At 47.9% G+C, this 20,886-nt stretch overlaps 3 protein-coding genes and 1 non-coding gene across 4 annotated transcripts in view; 2 read left to right on the plus strand and 2 right to left on the minus strand.

Moving 5' to 3' along the window:
- Positions 1-307: 307 nt before the first annotated feature.
- On the minus strand, positions 308-5,178 carry phb2b (prohibitin 2b). The gene is made up of 10 exons (XM_084676194.1): positions 5,087-5,178; positions 3,903-4,035; positions 3,627-3,711; positions 2,938-3,017; positions 2,544-2,728; positions 2,296-2,425; positions 2,056-2,159; positions 1,799-1,876; positions 1,551-1,627; positions 308-1,299 (listed from the first exon to the last, which is right to left on the minus strand). The coding sequence occupies exons 1-10, from the start codon at positions 5,105-5,107 to the stop codon at positions 1,278-1,280; spliced, it is 915 nt and encodes a 304-aa protein (XP_084532320.1). The 5' UTR covers positions 5,108-5,178; the 3' UTR covers positions 308-1,277.
- A 148-nt stretch (positions 5,179-5,326) lies between these two features.
- pde6d (phosphodiesterase 6D, cGMP-specific, rod, delta) lies at positions 5,327-12,296 on the minus strand. The gene is made up of 5 exons (XM_084676495.1): positions 11,858-12,296; positions 7,219-7,307; positions 6,541-6,666; positions 6,131-6,236; positions 5,327-5,937 (listed from the first exon to the last, which is right to left on the minus strand). The coding sequence occupies exons 1-5, from the start codon at positions 11,905-11,907 to the stop codon at positions 5,856-5,858; spliced, it is 453 nt and encodes a 150-aa protein (XP_084532621.1). The 5' UTR covers positions 11,908-12,296; the 3' UTR covers positions 5,327-5,855.
- Positions 12,297-13,133: 837 nt separating this feature from the next.
- Positions 13,134-13,206, plus strand: trnam-cau (transfer RNA methionine (anticodon CAU)). Its single transcript has one exon. It is a non-coding gene; the product is annotated as a tRNA-Met (tRNA).
- Positions 13,207-13,546: 340 nt separating this feature from the next.
- gpc5b (glypican 5b) overlaps positions 13,547-20,886 on the plus strand; it is a 34,448-nt gene continuing 27,108 nt past the window's right edge. Inside the window, exons 1-3 of the mRNA XM_084676386.1 lie at positions 13,547-13,926; positions 16,476-16,637; positions 19,737-20,458. Of these exons, the coding sequence (XP_084532512.1) occupies positions 13,761-13,926; positions 16,476-16,637; positions 19,737-20,458 (1,050 nt within the window). The 5' untranslated portion in view covers positions 13,547-13,760. The remainder of the gene's footprint in view (positions 13,927-16,475; positions 16,638-19,736; positions 20,459-20,886) is intronic.

Genomic DNA, 20,886 nt, shown 5'->3' on the forward strand with positions numbered 1-20,886 from the left:
CAAAACAGCAGCTCACTGGTTGCCTTTGAAGGATGCACACACGAAGCATCCAATAGGGTAGCCGCTAGGAGGAGGGCCTGCCAGAGAGAACCAATGAAGAGGCTCCCACAGTGAGAGGCCCCCCCTAACTACCTCCAGATGTCTGCAGCTGGAGCTCAGCCTACACATGGAGGGTGGTATGACTCTGAACTGTGTGTGTGTGTGTGTGTGTGTGTGTGGGGGGGGGGGCTAAATGATTATCTGCACGTGATGGCTCCATCTGAGAGACACACACACACACACACAGAACCACATGAGTATTTGGAATAAAAAAAGAAAAAAAAAAGAACTCTTTAATGTTCCGTCTTTGTTTTGACCGACATGTTTCAGTCAGTAGCAGAGAACTGTGGATACTGTGAACAGCTAAGCGCCCGTCTGTCTCTCTCTCTCTCTCTCTCTTCGTGGATGGACCCAGGACCTCCCCGGTACTGTAGTGGGAAAGCATCACCACTGCAATAGCACGGCCATAAATCAACGCAAAACAGGCCAGCTAAGCAGAGTTCACAAGTACAACAGTTGCATAGAATCAAAAACAGGGACATCATCCTTTAAGTCTAACCTCCATTCAGAGTGCAGAAATCTTAAAAAAAACAAACACAGATTAACAATAATTATGGTTACTATTAGAACGGGAATACCCATCTGTTGTTTCCGAGGTTAAGTCTGAAGCCTGTTCTGTTGTCCTCGTGCAAACAGATCTCAGGACAGATGGCGGAGAAATAAGTTGACCGACATCTGTCTGGACACTATCAAACTGTAGCTTCTTATATTGGTTGTCACTGTTTTTATTCAAATGACATTTATTTGATACATAGTAGAGCTATGGGGGGAATTTGACCCTGATGATGTCACACACATACGACCACACTGCAGATGACTAATGATGTCACGCGTGTTCCCACACAGAGACTACGGCCCAGTTCAATCAAATGGATTCATCTCCCCTGTTCCAGCAGCACTGACAAGGGATGGAACTTGGAACTATCCCGCTGATTTCCATGGGGACGCTACAAACACACAGGTCTAGAGTTCATGCCCTCCATCCACTGGTGTGCAGTCCTCTCTGGGCAGAGGTGATTGGTCGGTCGGTAAGCCACTTGCAGGTACAATCAGAGAGTGTTGCTGGCGTGGATGCTCGCTAGAGACAGACAGACACTTGGAAACTTGGGAGACAGATGGAAACCTCGACGGACGGAGGGTATGGCTACCCTCTCCTCCTCCTCCTCTTCCTCCTCCTCCTAATTCTTCCCCAGCGACAGGCTGAAATAGAGAAGTGTGGGTTCAAGTACAGCAACGTCCAATCACTCACAACACACAGAAAGCACACAAGCCTTCCATGGACGAAATGGTGTAATTGACAGAAAGTGGTGTTGAACTATAGATAAAAAAAAACAAACACACAGAAGCCTGGCTTCTTCCGAGTTCCTACATCGTCTACTTCAGCCCGTGGATACTTTATCCTAGGCCGCAATGAGAGCCTGCTTGTAACCGGCGCCTGTGGATGAACTTACTTGTTAAACGAGTCAGCTTGAAGGTTGAGAACCAGACTGTCTGCGCTGAGATACACCTTGTTCTGAGACGTCGCCACCTGGTGGACACGCAGTAGCAGGGTTAGAGCGGGGGGGTGGGGGGTCAGAGGTCAAATCTGTTGCGATCACATGACAAAGCACAGGAGTGAAGGCATGGGGCCCCAAGTCAGACAGCGGCCCCCTCCTGGTGTTCACATGAGGCTGCTCACGGCCCACGTTCCCCCACTCACCGTCTTGGCAATGTTCTGGGCCGCTCGGATTCTTCTCAGCTTCAGGTAACCAGGGTTCTTAGTGATGGCTTGGCCCAACTACAACACACACACACACACACACACGGTGAGAAGATTCTGGAAATACAGCTGTACAGTAGTAACACTTAAGCTGTGATGGTTCATGATGCGATGTGCACAAGGTCATGTGAGGGCGAAGGAGGTGTGTGGTTGGTGTTTGGTGGGAGCGTTGGGGTTGGTCAGGGTGGATGTTTTACCATCTTGGCGGCCTCTGCCTCTCCTTCAGCCTGGATGATCTTCTGTCTCTGGTCCTGCAGGGCCTTCTCCACGTAGAACTGGGCTCTCTGAGCCTCCTGCTGGGCTGCACACACACACACACACACACACACAGGCTTGACACACACTCATGCGCAGGGGCTGACTGGAAGTGTTTAAACACGCCCCCACCTCACTGTACACAGTGCCACAGATACCCCTTCACGTCACGGTTGCCTTACCGACTTGCTTGGCCTCCACAGCAGCGGTGTACTCCCTGCTGAAGCTCAGCTCGGTGATGGCCACGTCGTCCAAGATGATGTTGAAGTCCTTGGCCCTCTCAAAGAGCTCGCGGCGGATCAGCAGGGACACCTGCACCACACACACACACGCCCCACGGTCAAGCTCAGCAGGCTCCCATACAGAGAGCATCCCTTCCCTGTGTGTGGCCCAACGTGGCGTGGAGCAGACGGGGCCGGGCTGTGCCTACCTGGGCTCTCTGGGTGATGAGCTGCGAAGCGTTGAACTTGGCCACCACGCTCTTCAGCACCTCGTTGACGATGGAGGGCAGCACCCTCTCGTCGTAGTCCTTCCCCAGTTGCTGGTACATGGCGGGCAGGTTGGACGCCACGGGCCGCGACAGGACACGCAGGGCGATGTTCACCATCTGGAGGTCTGGGGAGCGCACAGAAACCGTCAGCGCGTCTTGATACGCGGGGGCAAAACTTTCCTTTTTGGGGTGCACTTCTTCTATTGTGACGAGTCTCCCTTCTGCCTTGTTGAGTCACAATGTGTGAAGCACAAAAACGCCATATGCCGCATCACTAGTTTGTCCATCTTGAGCCACCGCCCCTGTGTCATTCCCTGTATGGTCATGGACGTACCTTTACTTCCTGTGAGAGAGGAAATCTTCCTGGGCCTAGCTCTGATGTCATAGATGATAGGGTACTGGATCCATGGTATTCTAAAAGTGGACAACAACAACATTCATTAGCTGAGTAAAAACAGCCAAGGCAGTGACAACAAGTTTGTCAAATGCAATTATTTTGGGACGGTTAGTGTTTAAAAAGGTCTCAAGTGTTTTATAGTTTTCCAGTGTTTATTTTCAATTTGCTAAATGAATCCCGACAAGCCTCTTATTACGTCTGCTGTATCTGAGCATGACTTAACAGTGAATAACAGACAAGATAATCCAGGAACCTAGACTACACACGAGAAGCGTTCGGGATCAGAAGATCCATGTGCCAAACTGAGCCCCCCCCCCCCTCCAGCCGCTTGTTTCCCCTGGAGAGCTGACAGGTCTTAACAAGGGACCAGACAGGTGCACGTTTACCCACAACAACCATCCTAATCCCCATCAGACATCTGAGAGAAGCTCCAGAGCTAGTCTACACCTCTCACCTTTGTCTAAAAGGGCTAACGAGGATCCCAGCATACACCGCTGTTGCCCAAACTGCACACATTTACACTGTTCCCTAAGGTCCCCTGGATATGACCTGTTATGTACCAAACTGGAAGAAATGTGAAGTGTGGATGGTTACATGAGTGACCACTAGGGTGCAGTCTGCCCTACCTGAAGTGCAGTCCTTCAGAGAGAACTGTGTCCATCTGCATCCCTCCAACCCTGTTGAAGATGATCGCTCGCTGACCGCCCTCCACTGTACACAAACACATACAGGACGCAAAGGTCAGTCTTTGCTTTTATTCAGGAAGACAAACAGGAATGGGCCTAATTAATCCATCTGCCACATAGTGGGAAAAACCCACTGAGAAATCTGTTTAGCCATGCTTAACGATCTATGTGCTAGCATGCTAGTTCACTCCGTCACAACTGGTGCTTCTGCCTTACCTGTGTAGGTGGCCTCCTTGGCACCGTATACCAGAGCTCCTGCACCTATAAGCAGCTTCAAACCCAGCCCAGGTCCTCTACCTCCCCCGGCCGTCATGCGGCCCACGATGTCCCTCAAGCTCTGCAGGAACCGCTGGAGAAGGGGACACAAGAGACGTTTGTTTTAACGTGCAACTGTCATGCCGCTCTAATCCTGAGTCATTCGCAATCAAATCATTAAATGTCTAATGGAAATATTTGTTTGTATTGTATAAAAGAAAGTGATTCGAAAGCCTACAGTATTGTTGGAAATATAAAGTCTGTTATAAGTGTTGCATGCAAGGTTTTGGGAGGTCAAATGTTAGGCAATGGGACGAATGCACAACTGACCCTCTAGTGGACGCGATAAGTACTGTGACCAAAAGCAATTCTTAATCTGGAATCTTCCTTTTAGAGTGGCGCAGCAAAAATCGGATTGAATATAACTCCAAAAACTATTTTAAAAAACTAAATGCATTTATAAACCATGTTTTCCGTTAAACAAAATCTAGCTCTATAGGGTCCTACTTCATAGTGGCCTGGTATGCTTTGGTGGTACGAAATAAGGTGAATGGTTGATTAGCTACGGTTAGGCATGGTAGCTGTCTACAGTCCCGTAATGCCGGTCGGATCTTTCCCCAATTTGATCTTGGTCACTGTAACGTAGTTACCACATTTTATATATAAATATAGATAGATAATTGCCTATAGCTGACAGTTAACTAGTAAAAGGCAACATTAAAACCGGATTAAGTAACCTTCGGTACGGTAGCGTAGCATAAAAAGTAGCCTAGCTAGTCCAGCCAATTTGTGTTTAAATAAGTTTAAACACAACCGAGTCAGAACTGGAAGTCAAAGAGCAGTACGCACTACATGTAACTTGCTCCCGTCAAAATATTGACAGTATTCATACAGGCAATTTATTTCAATAATAGTTTGCAAGATGAATGACGTTTGGTAGCTCAACCGTTTGTTATAACATCAGATAGCTAGCACAGATAGCCGTCATGAACTAGCTAGCAATACAACACGTTCACTTCTTCACAGACAGCACCTATTTTAAAACTTAATAGCACATTAATGGTATGTCAGCACGTTTGTAAACCATGTAACATTTTATGTTTCCTCTGGCTCGTTTGGACACAGTTGGCATGCTGGATACTCACGTTAGGATCTTTACTCGCCATGCTTGCAATACAGTGGGAATCCAAGGTCGTCAGAGAAGTAGTCACGGAACGAACTGCTTTCTGGGAGTTGTAGTGCGATTCAGTCAAGTGATGGTCATGGAATTTGTAGTGTTCTATTAGCTAGCTATACCTTTGTGCAAGTCCAAAGCCTCGGAATACGGACTTAATGCTAGACTTAATATTTGTATACCCAGTGAAACAAACGACCAAGACAATAAATTATTAAACATTTGTGGACATTGTTTAATCCATAATTCATGTAGTATTAAACACAGTCTATTATACAGTTTTAAGTTACAGCAACAAAAAAAAAACCCAAACAATGAGAACATCAACCACAACAACATCAACTGGAAGCAAACGTGTTAAAAATACAAGGTGACAATGGAGACGATCGTACATCGCCAAGGTGATATTTTGGAATGACGAGGAAAAAAAAAAAAAATGTACAAATAAAATAATTTACATGGTTGGTTGCCATGAGCATCATCACTCACTGCCCATATATTATATATACGTATATTTACATACAAAAAGTGTCATTTCTCAAGAAGCCAAGAGTGATGTTATGACTGTTGGATTTTGGTATCTTGTTTTGTTGTCTTGGTCCTGCTATAGTACAGCACAGAAACTCCCCAGTATACTTGGCCTGCTTTCACCCCCTCCATAAATCAGCTGTGTGCCTTTTCACGATGTTGCCCACTTGAAGGATTCTCCTCTTTACAAAAAAAAGTTAAGGTGCTGTTCCTCAGACGTAAAAAAGTCGTACTCTAGAAGTGCTGACGTGAAGGTCGTCATCGTAAAACTTCGTTTCTATGACAACGTTTCCACTGTGTGAGAAAAATAAACAGTCGGTATGTTTTAACTCAACGGTTTACCGTTAAGGTCATCACACCAAGAACAAGATACATTTATTAATAAGGGTACAACTATGCAAAGTTAACTTTGCATAGTTGTACACAAAAAAGTAACCAAGCATGTTAAATTAGTTTTACAAACGCATAAGTCTCAGTCTGGACTCACGTTAAAACATTGGCCGGCATCATCTGTGACTCTGGAGCTGCCTCTATCAACGACTGCCATGTGTTGGTGGAGTTAGGAATCACAAAGCCAAACTCAAAGAACCATTCTGCAATCAGGGAGGGAGGGCAGGAAGTAGGAGGAAGGCCATGGAGGGAGGCAGAGTGAAGAGAAAAACAAAAAAGGGTTCAAGTTCATCCATTTTAAATCACACGTTCTGGTATTTACTTGGAAATCATCAAAAAAGTGTTTATGAATGTAATTGTATAGGGTTTGCCCTTGACATTCTCTTTGCAGAACCTATAGAGCTCTACTTCAAAGCTCTGACCACATATGTCCATTTCTGTAAGGGTGTCTTTAGTGGGTGGTGACATCAAACAAAGAGATATTTATGCAATTTTTTGAATGCATACCTTCTAAACACTGGCCTTTGAAGAACACCTTCTGTTCAAGGCGGAATTTTTCAAGTTTTTCCGAAGAGGAAAAGTTGAGCTCTCGAGACACGGCTTTACATTTGAGGATCTTCTTGGGGACTCGAGCTGAAAAGAACAAAATAAAGTGTCAAACACTGACCAGCAGGGGGAGACAAACACCGTGGAAAAATGAAGACTGGTCCAGAGTTATCACACATTAGTTGAAGTTTCAAAAGGACCATTCATACACAAAACCATTATCATCACCCGCCTGGCACGATCCTCTATGGTAGATATCTGAAACCATGGTTAGTACTTGGCTAGCGCTTTCGGTACCAGTACTACAACAAGGCAGTCAATGACAGTGTATTAGATAGGGTTTCTGTCAATTAAATAGGGCCCGAGACAGAGCCGAACAAGGATCCCTTATTCCCGCAATCTATTCCCGTTTTACAGCAATCATCTATTGTGTCTTCATAAAGGATATGGCTGGTTTTTAAAAGGCGTTTCAGAATTTCTCTGGAAGTTCCATCCCCGACCATCTGACGGTATTGGATGTATGCTGAGGCTGAACAGTGGGGTCGCAGTGGAAGCTGTCCATCAGTGTGATGTGTGTGTGTGTGTGTGTGTGTGTGTGTGTGTGTGTGCATGAGTGCATGTGCATGCGTGTGTGTTTACCTTCATGCTCCACACCAGGTAGTGACAGGTCGTCTGTTCCCTGCCACAGCACCTTGCCAGTCTCAGCATCGCGCAGGTTCATCCAGTTTCTACGGTGACAGTGGTCAAGGACAACAACACAGGTTGTCACAGTGCTGGCAAACCCAGACACCCTCCAAGACGTCGCCAAAGCAGCAAGAGCGCAATCCACTTAGCTTTCCTATAATCCTAAGTGGGGTGTCCGCATACTTTCACCGCTAAGCAACAAGAGGACCAATCAACTTGGGGTTTTTTTTTTTGTTGTTGTTTTTTTACACTCCCCAAGTGGGTCGTCTAAATACTTTCACCAGTTTTAGCTGGAGAGGGTCCTTTTAGGGTTTTTCCGTTTCCGCCCGGTGATAGTTCAGCTAGGCACTTCCAGGTGGGGACGAGTGCTGTTGTGACAGCGGCTCCTCCAGCTGGCGGCGTTAGAGCAAGAGCCCACTGACAGCCGCTCCGCCTGGCCGCGTCAAGAGGCTACCTGAGAACGGCCGCCGTTTACGGCCCTTCGACAAAAGACCTGTGACACCCAGAGGGTGCTTAGCGTCAGCGCCACCCGAACCCGCTCCCCTCTCTGTCTCCGCACCATCTGGTTGCCCTTTATAGCCACCCCCCCCCTCTTCCTCTCTCTCTCTCTCTCTCTGTCTCCCCCTCTCCTCTCCCTTTCCCCCTCTCCCTGAAAGCAGGCACGCGGGGTGTCAGCGACAGCCTGCAACATGCCACCACCCGGACACTTGACATTCTCTTCAAACTGTTTAGATACCGAGGGACTTCAAACAAGCAAACAATACAGAGAAAATGGACAAGGGTGAAAAATAAAGGGGCACACAATTATGGGGGATGGGGGGGGGGCTGGCTCATGTGAAGCTAGCAGCCCTGTCTGGCTACTCTGAGCTAGCAAGGTGTAATACACTGGTTTTAATTATTTCAATAATCCTATCAAGCCTGGCTGGCTCACACCCCCCCCACAACACAAGGGCCCCTCCCTATATGCTTCTTCCTTCTGGAATAATCCTAGTACGCAACACACACACACACACCTAAACACCCAAGATGACACACATGTAAGCCGCACACTACAATACAAAAACCTACATTAACAAGTAGATGTTTTTTTTTTTTTTTTTCTTCTTCGGACGCTGCAACGTGAAGGGACTTCTAACTGGACAGCTACTGTTAGCGACAGCCATGGTTGGGTTGTGTGGCTGTAGCGTTTTGTCCCCGAGGACAATGTCAGAACAGCCAAAGGAGCTTAGCTGGCAGCAGTGTCTACCAAACATTTTATGAATGGATTACGCAAGCTGTTCCTCCTTCTCAGGCATCTAAAAAGTGCTCTCCACGTTAATTAATTTCATGAGCCGGCCAGAATACGACTCAGCACAAGAGCCACCGCGGCAAGCTGCAACCCGAGGTCAAAACCCACAGGTGAACCGGATGGGCTAACGGCCGTCGTGCTGGGGTGGAGCATGGGCCTTGTGTTTGTCGAGTCCCTTTGGGGAGGTCTGCTGTGCCATTGGCAAGGTTGACAGATGTCTCCAGGATCACACCTGCTGGGCACCCTGGAGATAAGCAGTGGGATTCACAGCTAGGGTGAACCAGTGGTCCCCTCAGTGCACACCATCACACACACATTCAAACACACTCCTTAATTAGCCACCAGGGAGAATACTACCGACAAGCCTTAAGCTGTATACATCTTTAAACAGTGGATCATTATTAGAAAACAGTTTGTGTGGTAAATACATAGACATGAAGTTTCCATTCATTATCTGATGCGGGATTACAGCTCTGTCACTGGCAACCTCTGCCTTTGCTGTGATCATCTTTGTACACAAGACAAGCGGCAATAACACTTTGTTTTCCTTTCAAGAGGAATTGCTTAAATGTATGCACCTAGACCAAGATGAACCCACCTGGAAGCCCCAAGCAAATGTGTGACTCTCCTTAAAAACTGCTGAAACCACGTGCACGCATGCAATTCTAGTCGACCACATTACTGACCAACCAAGTAAGCTATAGCTTTAAAAAAAAAAAAAAAAAAACACAACCGCGACAAACCCTTTTCACCCCAGCCCTTAATGGTCCGAGAGGTTACATTTCATGAGCTTAAGCAGCACACCTAGAATATGAGCGACAGCATGCACAACACTTTATTATGGATAATTGCCCTTTCATGCAGAATCGTACTGTACTTAAGCAGCTGTCGTGCCGGTGAGAAGGGTGTTGAGTCAGGCCTTCCTCGGGGAGGCTTAGACAGGCACACTGGAAGCTCCTCTGAGCCCTGCCTTTAGTCTGCCTCTTTGGGAGATGCTGGGAACCATGCATGTGGTCTAATTGTATGAACCTATGCCCTGTACGTTGTACCCTTGTGCATTGACCTCCAGCATACTGTACACGAGACCATCAACACACCACACTACATGATGTAAAAGTGAGTCAGTCTGCTACAGGGTCTGTGCGTCAAGCAAATGTGTTTCACTCCACAATGATCTAGTGTGTAGCCATGAAGGGAAGGCTGTAGTGAGGAGGGGCAAGGTGTGTATCATGGAGGAGCAGAGGCAACTACACAAGGAATCCAGGCTCCCTTTTTAGGCTTGTACAGGGTTCACTGCTATGAGCAGGAGGTTGAACCTAAAATAAAGAAATGTAGTTGGGTCCAGCAACTTTCAAGCCTACAGGCAAAAAACAAACAAACATCAATATAGAGTGTCCTCATGATGAACAACCTGTCATTTCGAGCTTCTGCAAAGAAGGCACATGTCATATTTCTTTGAGATCCTCTGAGGGGATCTCTGTTACAAGAAGGTTCTCGGCTTATTAATCCAAGTTACACAACAATCAGGTAAAGGCAGCTGGTCATGCTGGAAAGGGGAAAGCATACTCCTTTAAACCTATTAACTTGACCATTACAGCCAGCTACTGGGCTAGCTATAACTCACTCATTTTATGAAGACTTATCAAAACACACTTGTAATGTCAATTTTATTGGGAATTAAAAAAATATATATTTTAATTTTTTGCCATACACACCTTCAACTGAAGTTTGGTATGAAATACAATGTCACAAAAGAAAACACAGGCAGCAAAAGACTGCTTAATAATGTTCCATTAGCAGTCTACAACACCTCTGCATCGCTGTTGCTTGCCATTACATGGGACTAACCAATGCAGCACAGTAGGCTAGCGATGTGACACTACGCTGTCATCCAGCCTCTGAGCAGGGCCATAAGGCAACAAATCCCTGTCCTTGCAAATCAAGGATTTAGGCATTAACAGGCTAGAAAACCAAGCCCAGCCTTTCAAAGGAAGGTTAAAATCTCACACTACTCCAGGAAGCAACCAAAAGAAAAAAAAGAAAAAAAGATTAAAAAAACACTACCTTCCCCAAAACGCTACATCAGTCCATCCTCAGAATGCCTCTTAGACTGGTAGGGTTTAGTACGGGCCTGGTCTTGCATGTGAAGCAGAGCTGGCAACTCGGGTGCGATTATTCTCGTCCGCATTACTGTTCCTATTTTAGGAGTGGTGGCCTGTATTATGTAAACCACCAGCAAGGGCTTCAAACCCTCTAATGGAGAGGTGCTTGCTTGTGGTAAGTATCATGAGCGAGCGATCCTCAACATAACCTTTTGCCCTGTTCTTCACTAAACTGAGGTCTTAAGGTGTGTTTGTGTGCAGTCCATCCAAAAGAAGTATTGTCATTTGGAATTATACTACCCACAACATCCATTATGCTACAGCAGTCTTCCCCCATGAATTAAATACACTTAATTATTATATTAATAATATATTTCACACTTTTGATGTCGAGCATATGCCTTACTCCAAATTAGCTATTCCTGGAGCATAGACTTTCATATGCAACAATTTCAGTTAACGTTGAACATCAACTCAAAATACATTTTGGGGGCAAAAGATGCACTTCAGAACTGGCTTGTGGTAAGTTAACTTAATGGTTATGCTTTAATAAACAACTTATACACTATCATGTTTGGCCCATCTAACATATCCAAGATTCCACATCACCAAACTCGTTTCATATGGATGACCAACAAATCTAGCTAGCTAGGGAAGTCTAGTCTCTGCTACAAGTAACCATAACTGACAGATCTTGGCCATGGAACTTGTTCAGCAGTGTCGCTATATTATGCTAACTTTGCATGCTAGTGCAATCTAACTTGCAAACACTTCTTCAAACTAGCTAGAGAAAACATTGGCCAGAATAATAATCCATGGTGCATTATATGCCAAATTACCTATACTGAACTAGGCCTTTCTCATCTAGACACGGCAATCAGCATTTAGTAGTTGGCTTGGTACCACCACAGGCATGTAGGCTGAATTAGATGAGTAGAGCTCATACTAACTACGGGCCGTCCTAGGTCACTAGCTAGTTGTAACACAGGTGGCTGATGTAACTGCACAGTACTGTACGCAAACTTTGCAGTCTCGTTCGAGAAACTGGCTACTATATTGTATATAGACTCACTACCTAATGTTATTAGTCTCGTATTACGGTTTAGTGGTAGCCTAGCTACGCTAGCTAAAGCAAGCAAGCAAGCAAGCGATGGTCTGGACAGTAAAACCTTCAATGCAAACCTCAACTCGCTGAAAAGGATACAGTTTAAACCCCTTCAGAATCTCCTTGGCCCTGTCTTCGGTTGAAGACATAATGTCGGAAATCTTCAGTTTTCGTGCGTGGAAAAAGACTGCTGGAACGACGAAGTGGCTTGTAGTGTGTAGTTAATGCAGCTAGCTAGCAAGCGTTAGCTAGCTAAAAGATAATGTGCATGTGCACCTGAAAATGGCATAAACTCCAGTAACTCGAGCTAACCTTAGCTAGCTAGCTAGCTCTGTAACATTCACCTCCAGACTTCAGTAGATCCCGTTTCGTTTTAATCTCACAAGGGACCTTCACTGATCCTTTAATCAACCTAGCTACCCTAAATAGATTCTGGTCTGAGATTGACAGGCAAGTCGACCGAACACCTTGCGCGGCAGCAAGACGCCACACAAGACAACAAATAACGGTGCAGAGACAGGGCGTTTAGGGAGGGTCTAGGAAGTGAGTAGACGCGTCACCAGTGGCAACCCCGGTTAACGCCCCCAGCCGGTCTCTTGTGAAACATTTTAGGCAGGTTTGCGATTAAAATCTCCGCTCCTCTGTATGATGCACGCGGAATTATCTAAACAGGATGCATACTTGACAAGACGGAGTTAAAAATCCTCCCTTGAACAAACATCGCCTTTCTAGAATTTGTACAATTTTTAATTGTTTAATTGCAGTCCTGAATACTTTTTGGTATATTTCACGTTTGCCCACATATTATGCAAGCGTAGCCTATTGATTGCGTCAAACAAACAAACAATAGTGTTATTGAGCCAAAATGAATTCAATTCAAACATGTTTTTAAGTTGGTTTATACTAAAAGGCTCATTATGTCAATCATTACAAACTCAAATATTGTTGCTATTGTAATTGCTATTGTAAAATATTGTAAACTTTGAGTTGTATCCAGCCCATGGCGTTATGCACGCCATCAGCCAAGTGCCTGGCCGACCGAATCAACGTTCCATTGTCTTAACTACATTCCTGCATCCATGGTAGGTGAAACACGTAAATAATTGTTCATAATATGAACATAATGTTTGAAGTAAGCACGTACTGTATATGCTAATTAGTACGTCATCTGTTGGCAGAGCTAACTATAGCACCGGCTAAAAACTTCGACATTTTTGTTTTTCAGGCCATCAGTTGATCGACTGTACACTTAGTGTTGGTTTAACCACCTAAATGGACAAGGCCGCTCCCCCAAATTACTAATAGTATTTCCCTTTTTGACCCCCGAAAGTATCATTGTCAGATCAAAAAGGGAGTGGGTAAAGTTCGACTTCAGGCCTCGTTGGCGCAGTAGGCAGCGCGTCAGTCTCATAATCTGAAGGTCGTGAGTTCGAGCCTCACACGGGGCATATTCTTTTGTGTTCTTCAAATTGATTGTACCTTGAACTTCGTCCAAGTACACAGATAATATACCACATAAAACACGGAACAACATATAAATGCAGTTTCATCCAAATACAGTGGATGATCATGCAATGTATTTTATTGAATAGGGTTTTAAGCAGCCACACGGTGTCATAAGTGATCCACTCCTTGTACTGTTCGGGTGGCCTGGGCTATCTTGGCTGCACACTATCGTGTGTGTGTGTGTGTTTTAGAGAGGGAGACAGAAATGTGTGAAGAGAGAGAGAGAGAGAGAAAGAGAGAGAGAGAGAGAGAGAGAGAGAGAGAGAGAGAGAGAGAGAGTGCGAATTAACTCGTGGTGCTCCCTCTTAGGCTATAGGCTACTGCATGGATTTAACGGGGTCCGCTATGCTCTCTGGAAAAATACAAGATTTACACAGATGAAGTTGATAAGACTCGTGGACTTGTTGAGGACTTCTCTTTCCATAAAATCCCTGATCAACCGGTAGATATTCAAAAGTATATCAACATCAACAGAATATCTGATTGAGATGGTGAAATGTTCCGCGGAATACTCCAACGCGTTGACTTTTGGTTGATTTGGGTGACAGTTATCCTCTTGGGAGCCTCAGGTACTCGTGCACACAGTTGCCACGAGGTGAAAACCGCATTCCAGCTCCGCCAGATCGGCTCTTTGAAATGGGTCCCCGACACACCTGGACCAGGTAGGCTTGTCTCGTGCGGACCCGATGAGAGTATGGACTATGTACATATATATAAAAAAAAAGATATGCTCATATACGAGATATGAGCCTCAAAAACTAATATTAAAAACTATAAATCAAGTGTAGACCTATTTAAATAAATTGTACATTTACATTTATCACATTATTTGGCAGTGGAATTGCTGACATTTAATGCCAAAATAAAGACCATGATATCGGTGGGGTATGTAAAGGAATTATCGTGACATGGAGACCCCCATTGGATCTGTCTCTAAACTCAATATTCAACGAACTAAACCATAACCCTAGGCCTATACTAGCTGTCATTTCTGCGTAGCCTAATTGAAGCAAGAATAATTCATTTTTTTTAGAGCGTTTCCTTATTCTCAGACTTTTTCGTACAAGATCAGGGAAACATATAAAACTCATAGCCTACACCAAGTGTGTCTAAAAAGCCTCGGTGCCACCCCCGAGGTATGGATTCTTCATTCAAGTGTTAAGAGCAGATGTATCTATCCAGTCCAGTTGACAGCTAGCGCATTCCTGCTGATCATCTCTAACCCCTCTGTGCTGGCTGTGGAACAACATGGTAATGGACAGCTGGCCCACGTTTGGGGGGAGACAGACTTCACTACCGTAACCAGTCGCCCGCCTGTAGATGAACATTGTTGTGTTTTCAGGAGTGATTGAGTCGCATGTCGCTTCCTCGCTAACTTCCCACTCGGGATTTTGAACTTAGGTCCTCTGACTCATTCACGTAATTGATCTCTTTTCGTAACAGCTTTAGCCAGCTACGCCAACGAAAGCCTCGAATTTTAATTGCACAGGTGGGCGATGTATTGACTGAAACTAATTACAAAATGCAGAGACCGAAGGGTTAGATTGTTAGAAAGCAGTCACAGGTGATGTTTTGTACGGAGCTAGGCTACACCACCTAAACCAGCCAAGATAGTTTTCCATTTTAGACTGAATGTATTTCATCATCAGTCTCTCATCTCCATAGGTAACATTTCCATTGGGTTTACATGAAGTATTTCAGTCCCTTAAAGCCCCTTTTGTTCTGTAGTCCATGCTGAATCTCTGTCATTTGCTGTGGCATTTTAATGTACAGTTCAGGCATAGCATCATGTCCTCGGAGTCCTCACACACAGAATCCAGACACATCACTGCATAATGGCACAAAAGAAGCCAGACCCCCCAACAGCTGAAGAGATCCTGGCCTTTTCCATTCTCACACACACAGACACACACACACACACACACACAGGTCTCATGCATTCACATCCGGCTTACAAACACTGGTAACACGCCACACGCACGCACACTTTGTGCACACGGTGGGCAGTGTGTGTGTGTATGTGTGTGTGTGTGAAGGGAAGGTTGAGAGATAAACGGGCTCTCTTTCTTTAGTGAGGTATTGATTGTGATGGTGTGAGTGCTCTCTGGGGCTCCAGCCAGCCCTCCAGGCAGCCCCCGTCTCCTGCCTCTGCAGTGGGGTGGGAGTCGTGGAGCCCGTGGACCCAGTCTGGCTGCTCCTCGTCATGCATGTCCCTCTGATCCCAGTCAGCTGTTCCTCAGCTTGGCTTACAGGAGCGTGTCAATGTCAGATTCCTCTCTCTTCAGAGAGTGGCACAGCGATCATGAGACCTCGCCGCTCTTGCCTCTCTCTCTCTCTCTCTCTCTCTCTCTCTCTCTCTCTCTCTCTCTCTCTCTCTCTCTCTCTCTATCTATCTGTCTCTCTCTCTGTCCCTCTCTCTCTGTCCCTCTCTCTCTGTCCCTCTCTCTCTGTCTGTCTCTTTCTCTCTCTCTCTGTCTGTCTGTCTCTCTCACCCCCTCTCGTTTCAGTCTCTCTGTCCCTCTCTGTCCCTCTCTGTCCCTCTCTGTCCCTCTCTGTCCCTCTCTGTCCCTCTCTCTCTCTCTCTCTCTCTCTCTCTCTCTCTCTCTCTCTCTCTCTCTCTCTCTCCCTCTCTGTCCCTCTCTCTCTCTCTCTCTGTCTCTGTCTCTCTCTCTCTCTCTCTCTCTCTCTCTCTCTCTCTCTCTCTCTCTCTCTCTCTCTCTCTCTCTCTCTCTCTCTCTCTCTCTCTCTCTATCTGTCTCGTTCTCATTTGGCCAAATTGCTCTTACCTTCTGTGTTCTCTCTCGCTCTTTCTCAGCTGTTCCCTCCCTCCCTCCCTCATGATCCTACTCGCCCTGTATTCCCTTAACAGTATCTAACATGACGCTCTCTAGAAACCCGACTTAGGCCAAACAGCCCTTACAAGTCCCCAGGCGTGTGAGGAAGGTCTGAAGTCAGCAAACTCCTGGAGCTGCGTGGAGGAACAGTCACCTGTTCTCATGTACGGTGGACGCCCTGCATGCTCCCGGTCCGACCGGGTCATGAGAGGCTGGAAGCAGAAGAAGAAACGGAAACAATAGCAGGGTTCCCTCAGGGCTGGATCTGCATGCTCAGCACTCGTGAGCGACAAAGTGGAACGCTGCCGTCTCTGAACCTTGTCACCTCTCTCTCTATCTCCCCCCTCTCTCTCTCTGCCCCTTCACCCCTCGTGCAGGTGCGGACCTGCAGGTGTGCAAGCACCCGGGGCCCACCTGCTGCACCCGGAAGATGGAGGAGAGCTACCTGGCGGCCGTCCGCAGCGAGACTCTGCAGAAGGTGCGCTCCTACAGCTTTGAGCTCAAGTACCTGATGAGGGACCACGCCTCCACTTTCCAGGGTAAGCAAGCAGGCGGGCAGGCGGGCAGGCAGGAGCGGTGGACCCGCAAGAGCAGTGCCCACACCTCTGTTGCTGCGTCACACGGGCCCGTCGAAGGCTCACTAAGTGTCTGTGTGCATAGCGAAGCACTTTAGACTACTGCTTGTGTGGTACTGTGGCGGGCTATCTCCCCTTGGGGCTTGCCCCGTGCTCGAATGGGTTCCCGCCGCGAAGGACCTCTAAATACACGCCACACAGATGGCTCTCCCGCCCCCTGTCCCTGGCCAGGTGAGCACTTGGACTTGGCTCCTGGTCGCTGCTGATGTAAAAGTGTTTTTCTCGTCTCTCTTCCTCTCACTCCACCCCCCTCTCTAGCTCAGTGTCTCCAGGTCTCTCTTTCCCTTCTCCTCTGCTGGGTCTCTCTTTGTTTTTCTCGGTCTCTCCCTCTCTCTTCGCTGTCTCCTCGCTTTCCCCCTGCTCTCTCCCTAATGGAAGATGGAGAGTACACAGCAGGTCTTGTTCTGAGCCAGTGAAAGAAAAGGAGTGAGAAATGTTTACATTCAGTCAGTATCCCAGGAGCTGTGTTACCATGTGAATCAGACTGTCTCGCTAACGAGGAGCTCTGAATGGCCTGAAGAATAGTCCGCTTGTCCCTCACTGCCTTTCACAGGCTAGTGGCTGGTCCCATGGGGTCTTAGATAGGAGCCACTTACTGAGTGTGTGTGTGTGTGTGTGTGTGGAGAGAAATGGAGAGATGAAAGATATTTGAGTGTCTGTTTTCGTGTGTGTTCTAAGTTGAGAGTTGCAGAAACTGTTATATATTGAACGCGCACTGAGCTGTACCCAGAGCTAACGCTGTCAGTTTCTCCCATGATGCACCCTGTTATCGGGGACCAGCGGATGCACCAGTCGGATCTGAAGCTGTATGACCTCACTGACCTTTCACCCCAACCCTTGTCCTATCGCTGACCAGTATAAGGTGATCACCTGATCAAGAGTAATCCCTGCCCTGTAACTCCATACCTCTCTGTTTTGGGCACTGTTGCTAGGATACCGCCACACATGCTAGGGAGGGATGGTGGGTCCTAATTCCGAGTCCCCTCGTTTGGAGAAAGGAGACCTCCTCCGCACACACACACACACACACATATACTGTACATGGTCTACCTACAGTACGCACAAGTCAGCTGCTCCTGTCCAGGAAACTGGAGGTGTGGACCAGTATCACATTTACAGCAATTGCTGAGTGTGTGTGTGTGCGAGAGAGAGATAGAGAGACATTGAAAGGCAGTATGTGTCTCTGTCCAGCCCATGTCAGAGTGTGCGGTGGTCGTGTGTTATTCCAGGCCCGCTCCCTGTGTCTGTGTAACCCTAGAGCCCAAGTTGCAGCCAGGCTTAACCTTCAGACAGGCTCCCTTGGATGGGGGGCTCAGACCTAATTGGAACAGCGTGTGTGTGTGTGTGTGTAACCCACTCCCTCTGCAACACTGGTACACAGTTGTAGGGTGTCTCTTGACTAAATGTATCGTTGATGCATACACACACTTAGACAGACACACTCCACACACACACACACACACACACACACACACTCAGAAATGAGGACCAGGGGATTAATGCTGACTGAGTCAGTCTACCTTGTTGGTTCTTAGTGCTTTGATGTATAAAGGCCTTCTCTTTTCTTGTCATTAGTAATTTAGCATATACTTTTATCGAAAGTACAGGGGGATTTGAACCTATGACCTCTTCATTCATAGTTAAATGCTTTACCACTGGGTTTTACCTACCCCAGATCTATCGAGACTTTCAGAGTACATAACGATTTCACTCAGTGGAAGAGCATTAGACTGCACATCAAGAGGGTCGACGGGTTCAAACCCCCCACTGTACATTGATTTGGATAAAACGGTCCACTTGCTTGAACACATCCTGATTTTAAAGTAAGAGGATGAACCTCTCTGTAAAGGCCCGCTCCTCTCCCCCACCCGGGCTGGCTGGGGTATCTCGCCGCCGCTCTCTCATTGGACGAGCAGATGTGGAGGGGGACGTCCCTGAGGCATCACACTCTCTGACACCCCCCCCCCCCGCTGTGTCGTGTCACTTCCTGTAAACACGAGGGCCCCGGGAGCCCTCGTCTGTGACTCTACACCACAAAATAACTGGTGCAGAGCCAGATCCAGGCACACAAGTCGCTCTCCAAGACGTGCGTGTGTGTGCGTGCGTGTGTGTGTCAAGGGAGGGTTGAGAGATGTGTTGGTTCTTTCCCACGTCTATATTGGGTGTGTTCGGTCGTTTCTTTTCTGCGGTTCCTCAATTAGCCATGCGCACCAACTTCCTGTCTGTGGGCAAAACTCCCCGTTTGGCTGTGGAAGTGTGAGATGCTCTGTGTGGATGTGTGTGGAGGGAGAGAGGCAGTGAACAGGCAGTGTCTGGGGCCGACCAGTGCTTCAGCCTCTGTCTTACCTGCTGGTCTTTCCGCATCTGAATCAGTCTCTTCTCCCATTCCAGCTTACTAAGCACAGAGATCAATCACAGTGACTCCCAGGTTCATTCAGTTTAATGGTCTTGATTAAGCTAATTCTTTCAGTTCCAGGGACATTCTCTAATGGAAGGAGGAGATCTGTCTAGACTAAGCAGGGTGTGGACAGGCACGGAGCCATAAACCCTCCTCACACACGTACACACACACACACGCACACACACAGACACACACCAAGGGGTCAGTGGGAGTAAGAAGGCAGCTGGGGGGGATGGGTGTGTGTGTGTGTGTGTCATGCAGCATTTCCCAGTTGCTGTCTCCCTTCCATCTGTCAGAATGCCATCAGACTTACATCAGACTAAGAGGAGGGAGTCGTCTACGGACTCTGATCCCCCTCTCCTCAACTTACCAGATAGACACACACACACACACACACACACACTCTTAATACACACAGTTGATAAAAAAATCTAACTTTCACCCCCTTCTCCACTTAATCCCATCTCTCTGTCTCTGTCTCTCTCTGTCTCTCTTTGTCTCTCTTTCTCTCTCTCTCTCTCTCTCTCTCTCTCTCTCTCTCTCTCTCTCTCTCTCTCTCTCTCTCTCTCTCTCTCTCTTTCTCTCTCCCTCTCTCTCTCCAGATACGTTCCAGTCTCTGCTGTCCTTCACTCTGAACCTGACCAGCGCTCTGTTCGACAGTGCCTACCAGCCCCTGGCCCGCGAGGCCCGCCCCCTGGTGACCCGCCTCTTCTCCGACCTCGCCCTCTACCTGGGCGGGGACAATGACACCTCGGTGGAGCGCTCCGTTCACAGTTTCTACGACGACCTCTTCCCCCTGGTGTACCGCCGCCTGGTCAACCCGGGCCTGGACCCTCCCTCGGCCACGCCCTCCGCCCTGCCCTCCCCCAATCACGTGGAGTGCCTGACCATGACGCGCCAGGACATCCACCCGTTCGGGCCACACCCCCGTCTCCTGGCGGAGGAGCTGGGGCGGGCCCTGGGGGTGGGGCGGACCCTCAGCCGGCTTCTCTCATTGGGCCGTGAGGTCCTCAACGCCACGGACAAGATGGTTCTGGCGCGGGAGTGCGGGCGGGGCTTGGTGCGAATGCAGTACTGCTCCCACTGTCGAGGCCTGACCCTGATCCGCTCGTGCGGCGGCCTGTGTCTCAACGTGATGCGCGGCTGCTTGGTGGGGCTGACGGGGCTGGACGCCCCCTGGAGGAGGTATGTGGCGGTGCTGCAGGAACTGACGGGCACGCTCGCCACGGGACACGACCTGGAGCTGGCTCTGCTCGCCATCCGCAACCACGTCAACGACGCCATCCTGCACGCCCAGCTCCAGGGGCCGCAAATCACCGCTATCGTGAGTGTGGCGTCCGACTCTCGCGAGCGACGTGCTAGCCTCTTCTAGGCTGTAAGTCAATCAAGGCCCTAGCTCCTGGACCCAGATCAGACGACTGTTTCTGGTTCACCCCGTTGCAGCTCCACAAAAGCCTTCAGTCTCAAGAGTTTTCTCTCCAGTTCCCCCGTGACTCTTTCATGGGGTTTTTTCTCGGATCCAATCCGTTGGAGAAGGGGGGGGTGGGGTTCTCAAACGAGAGCCTGTCAGAGCCCTTGGACGGGCTTGGCTCGGGCTGGGGAGAGCGGGGGAGGGGGATGGGGGGAAGGGGGGAGGGCAGGAAGAGCCCTGATGAGATCATGATTGACAGCTTTCAAGTGGTGCTTTGATGATGTCACTGCAGGCCCTGGCTGGTCGGCCTTGAGACAATAGGTCTTCATTAGCATGAGGAC

The sequence above is a fragment of the Hypomesus nipponensis genome, chromosome 16, assembly GCF_054491055.1.
Source record: "Hypomesus nipponensis isolate SF chromosome 16, ASM5449105v1, whole genome shotgun sequence".
In the NCBI taxonomy this organism is placed as follows: Eukaryota; Metazoa; Chordata; class Actinopteri; order Osmeriformes; family Osmeridae; genus Hypomesus; species Hypomesus nipponensis.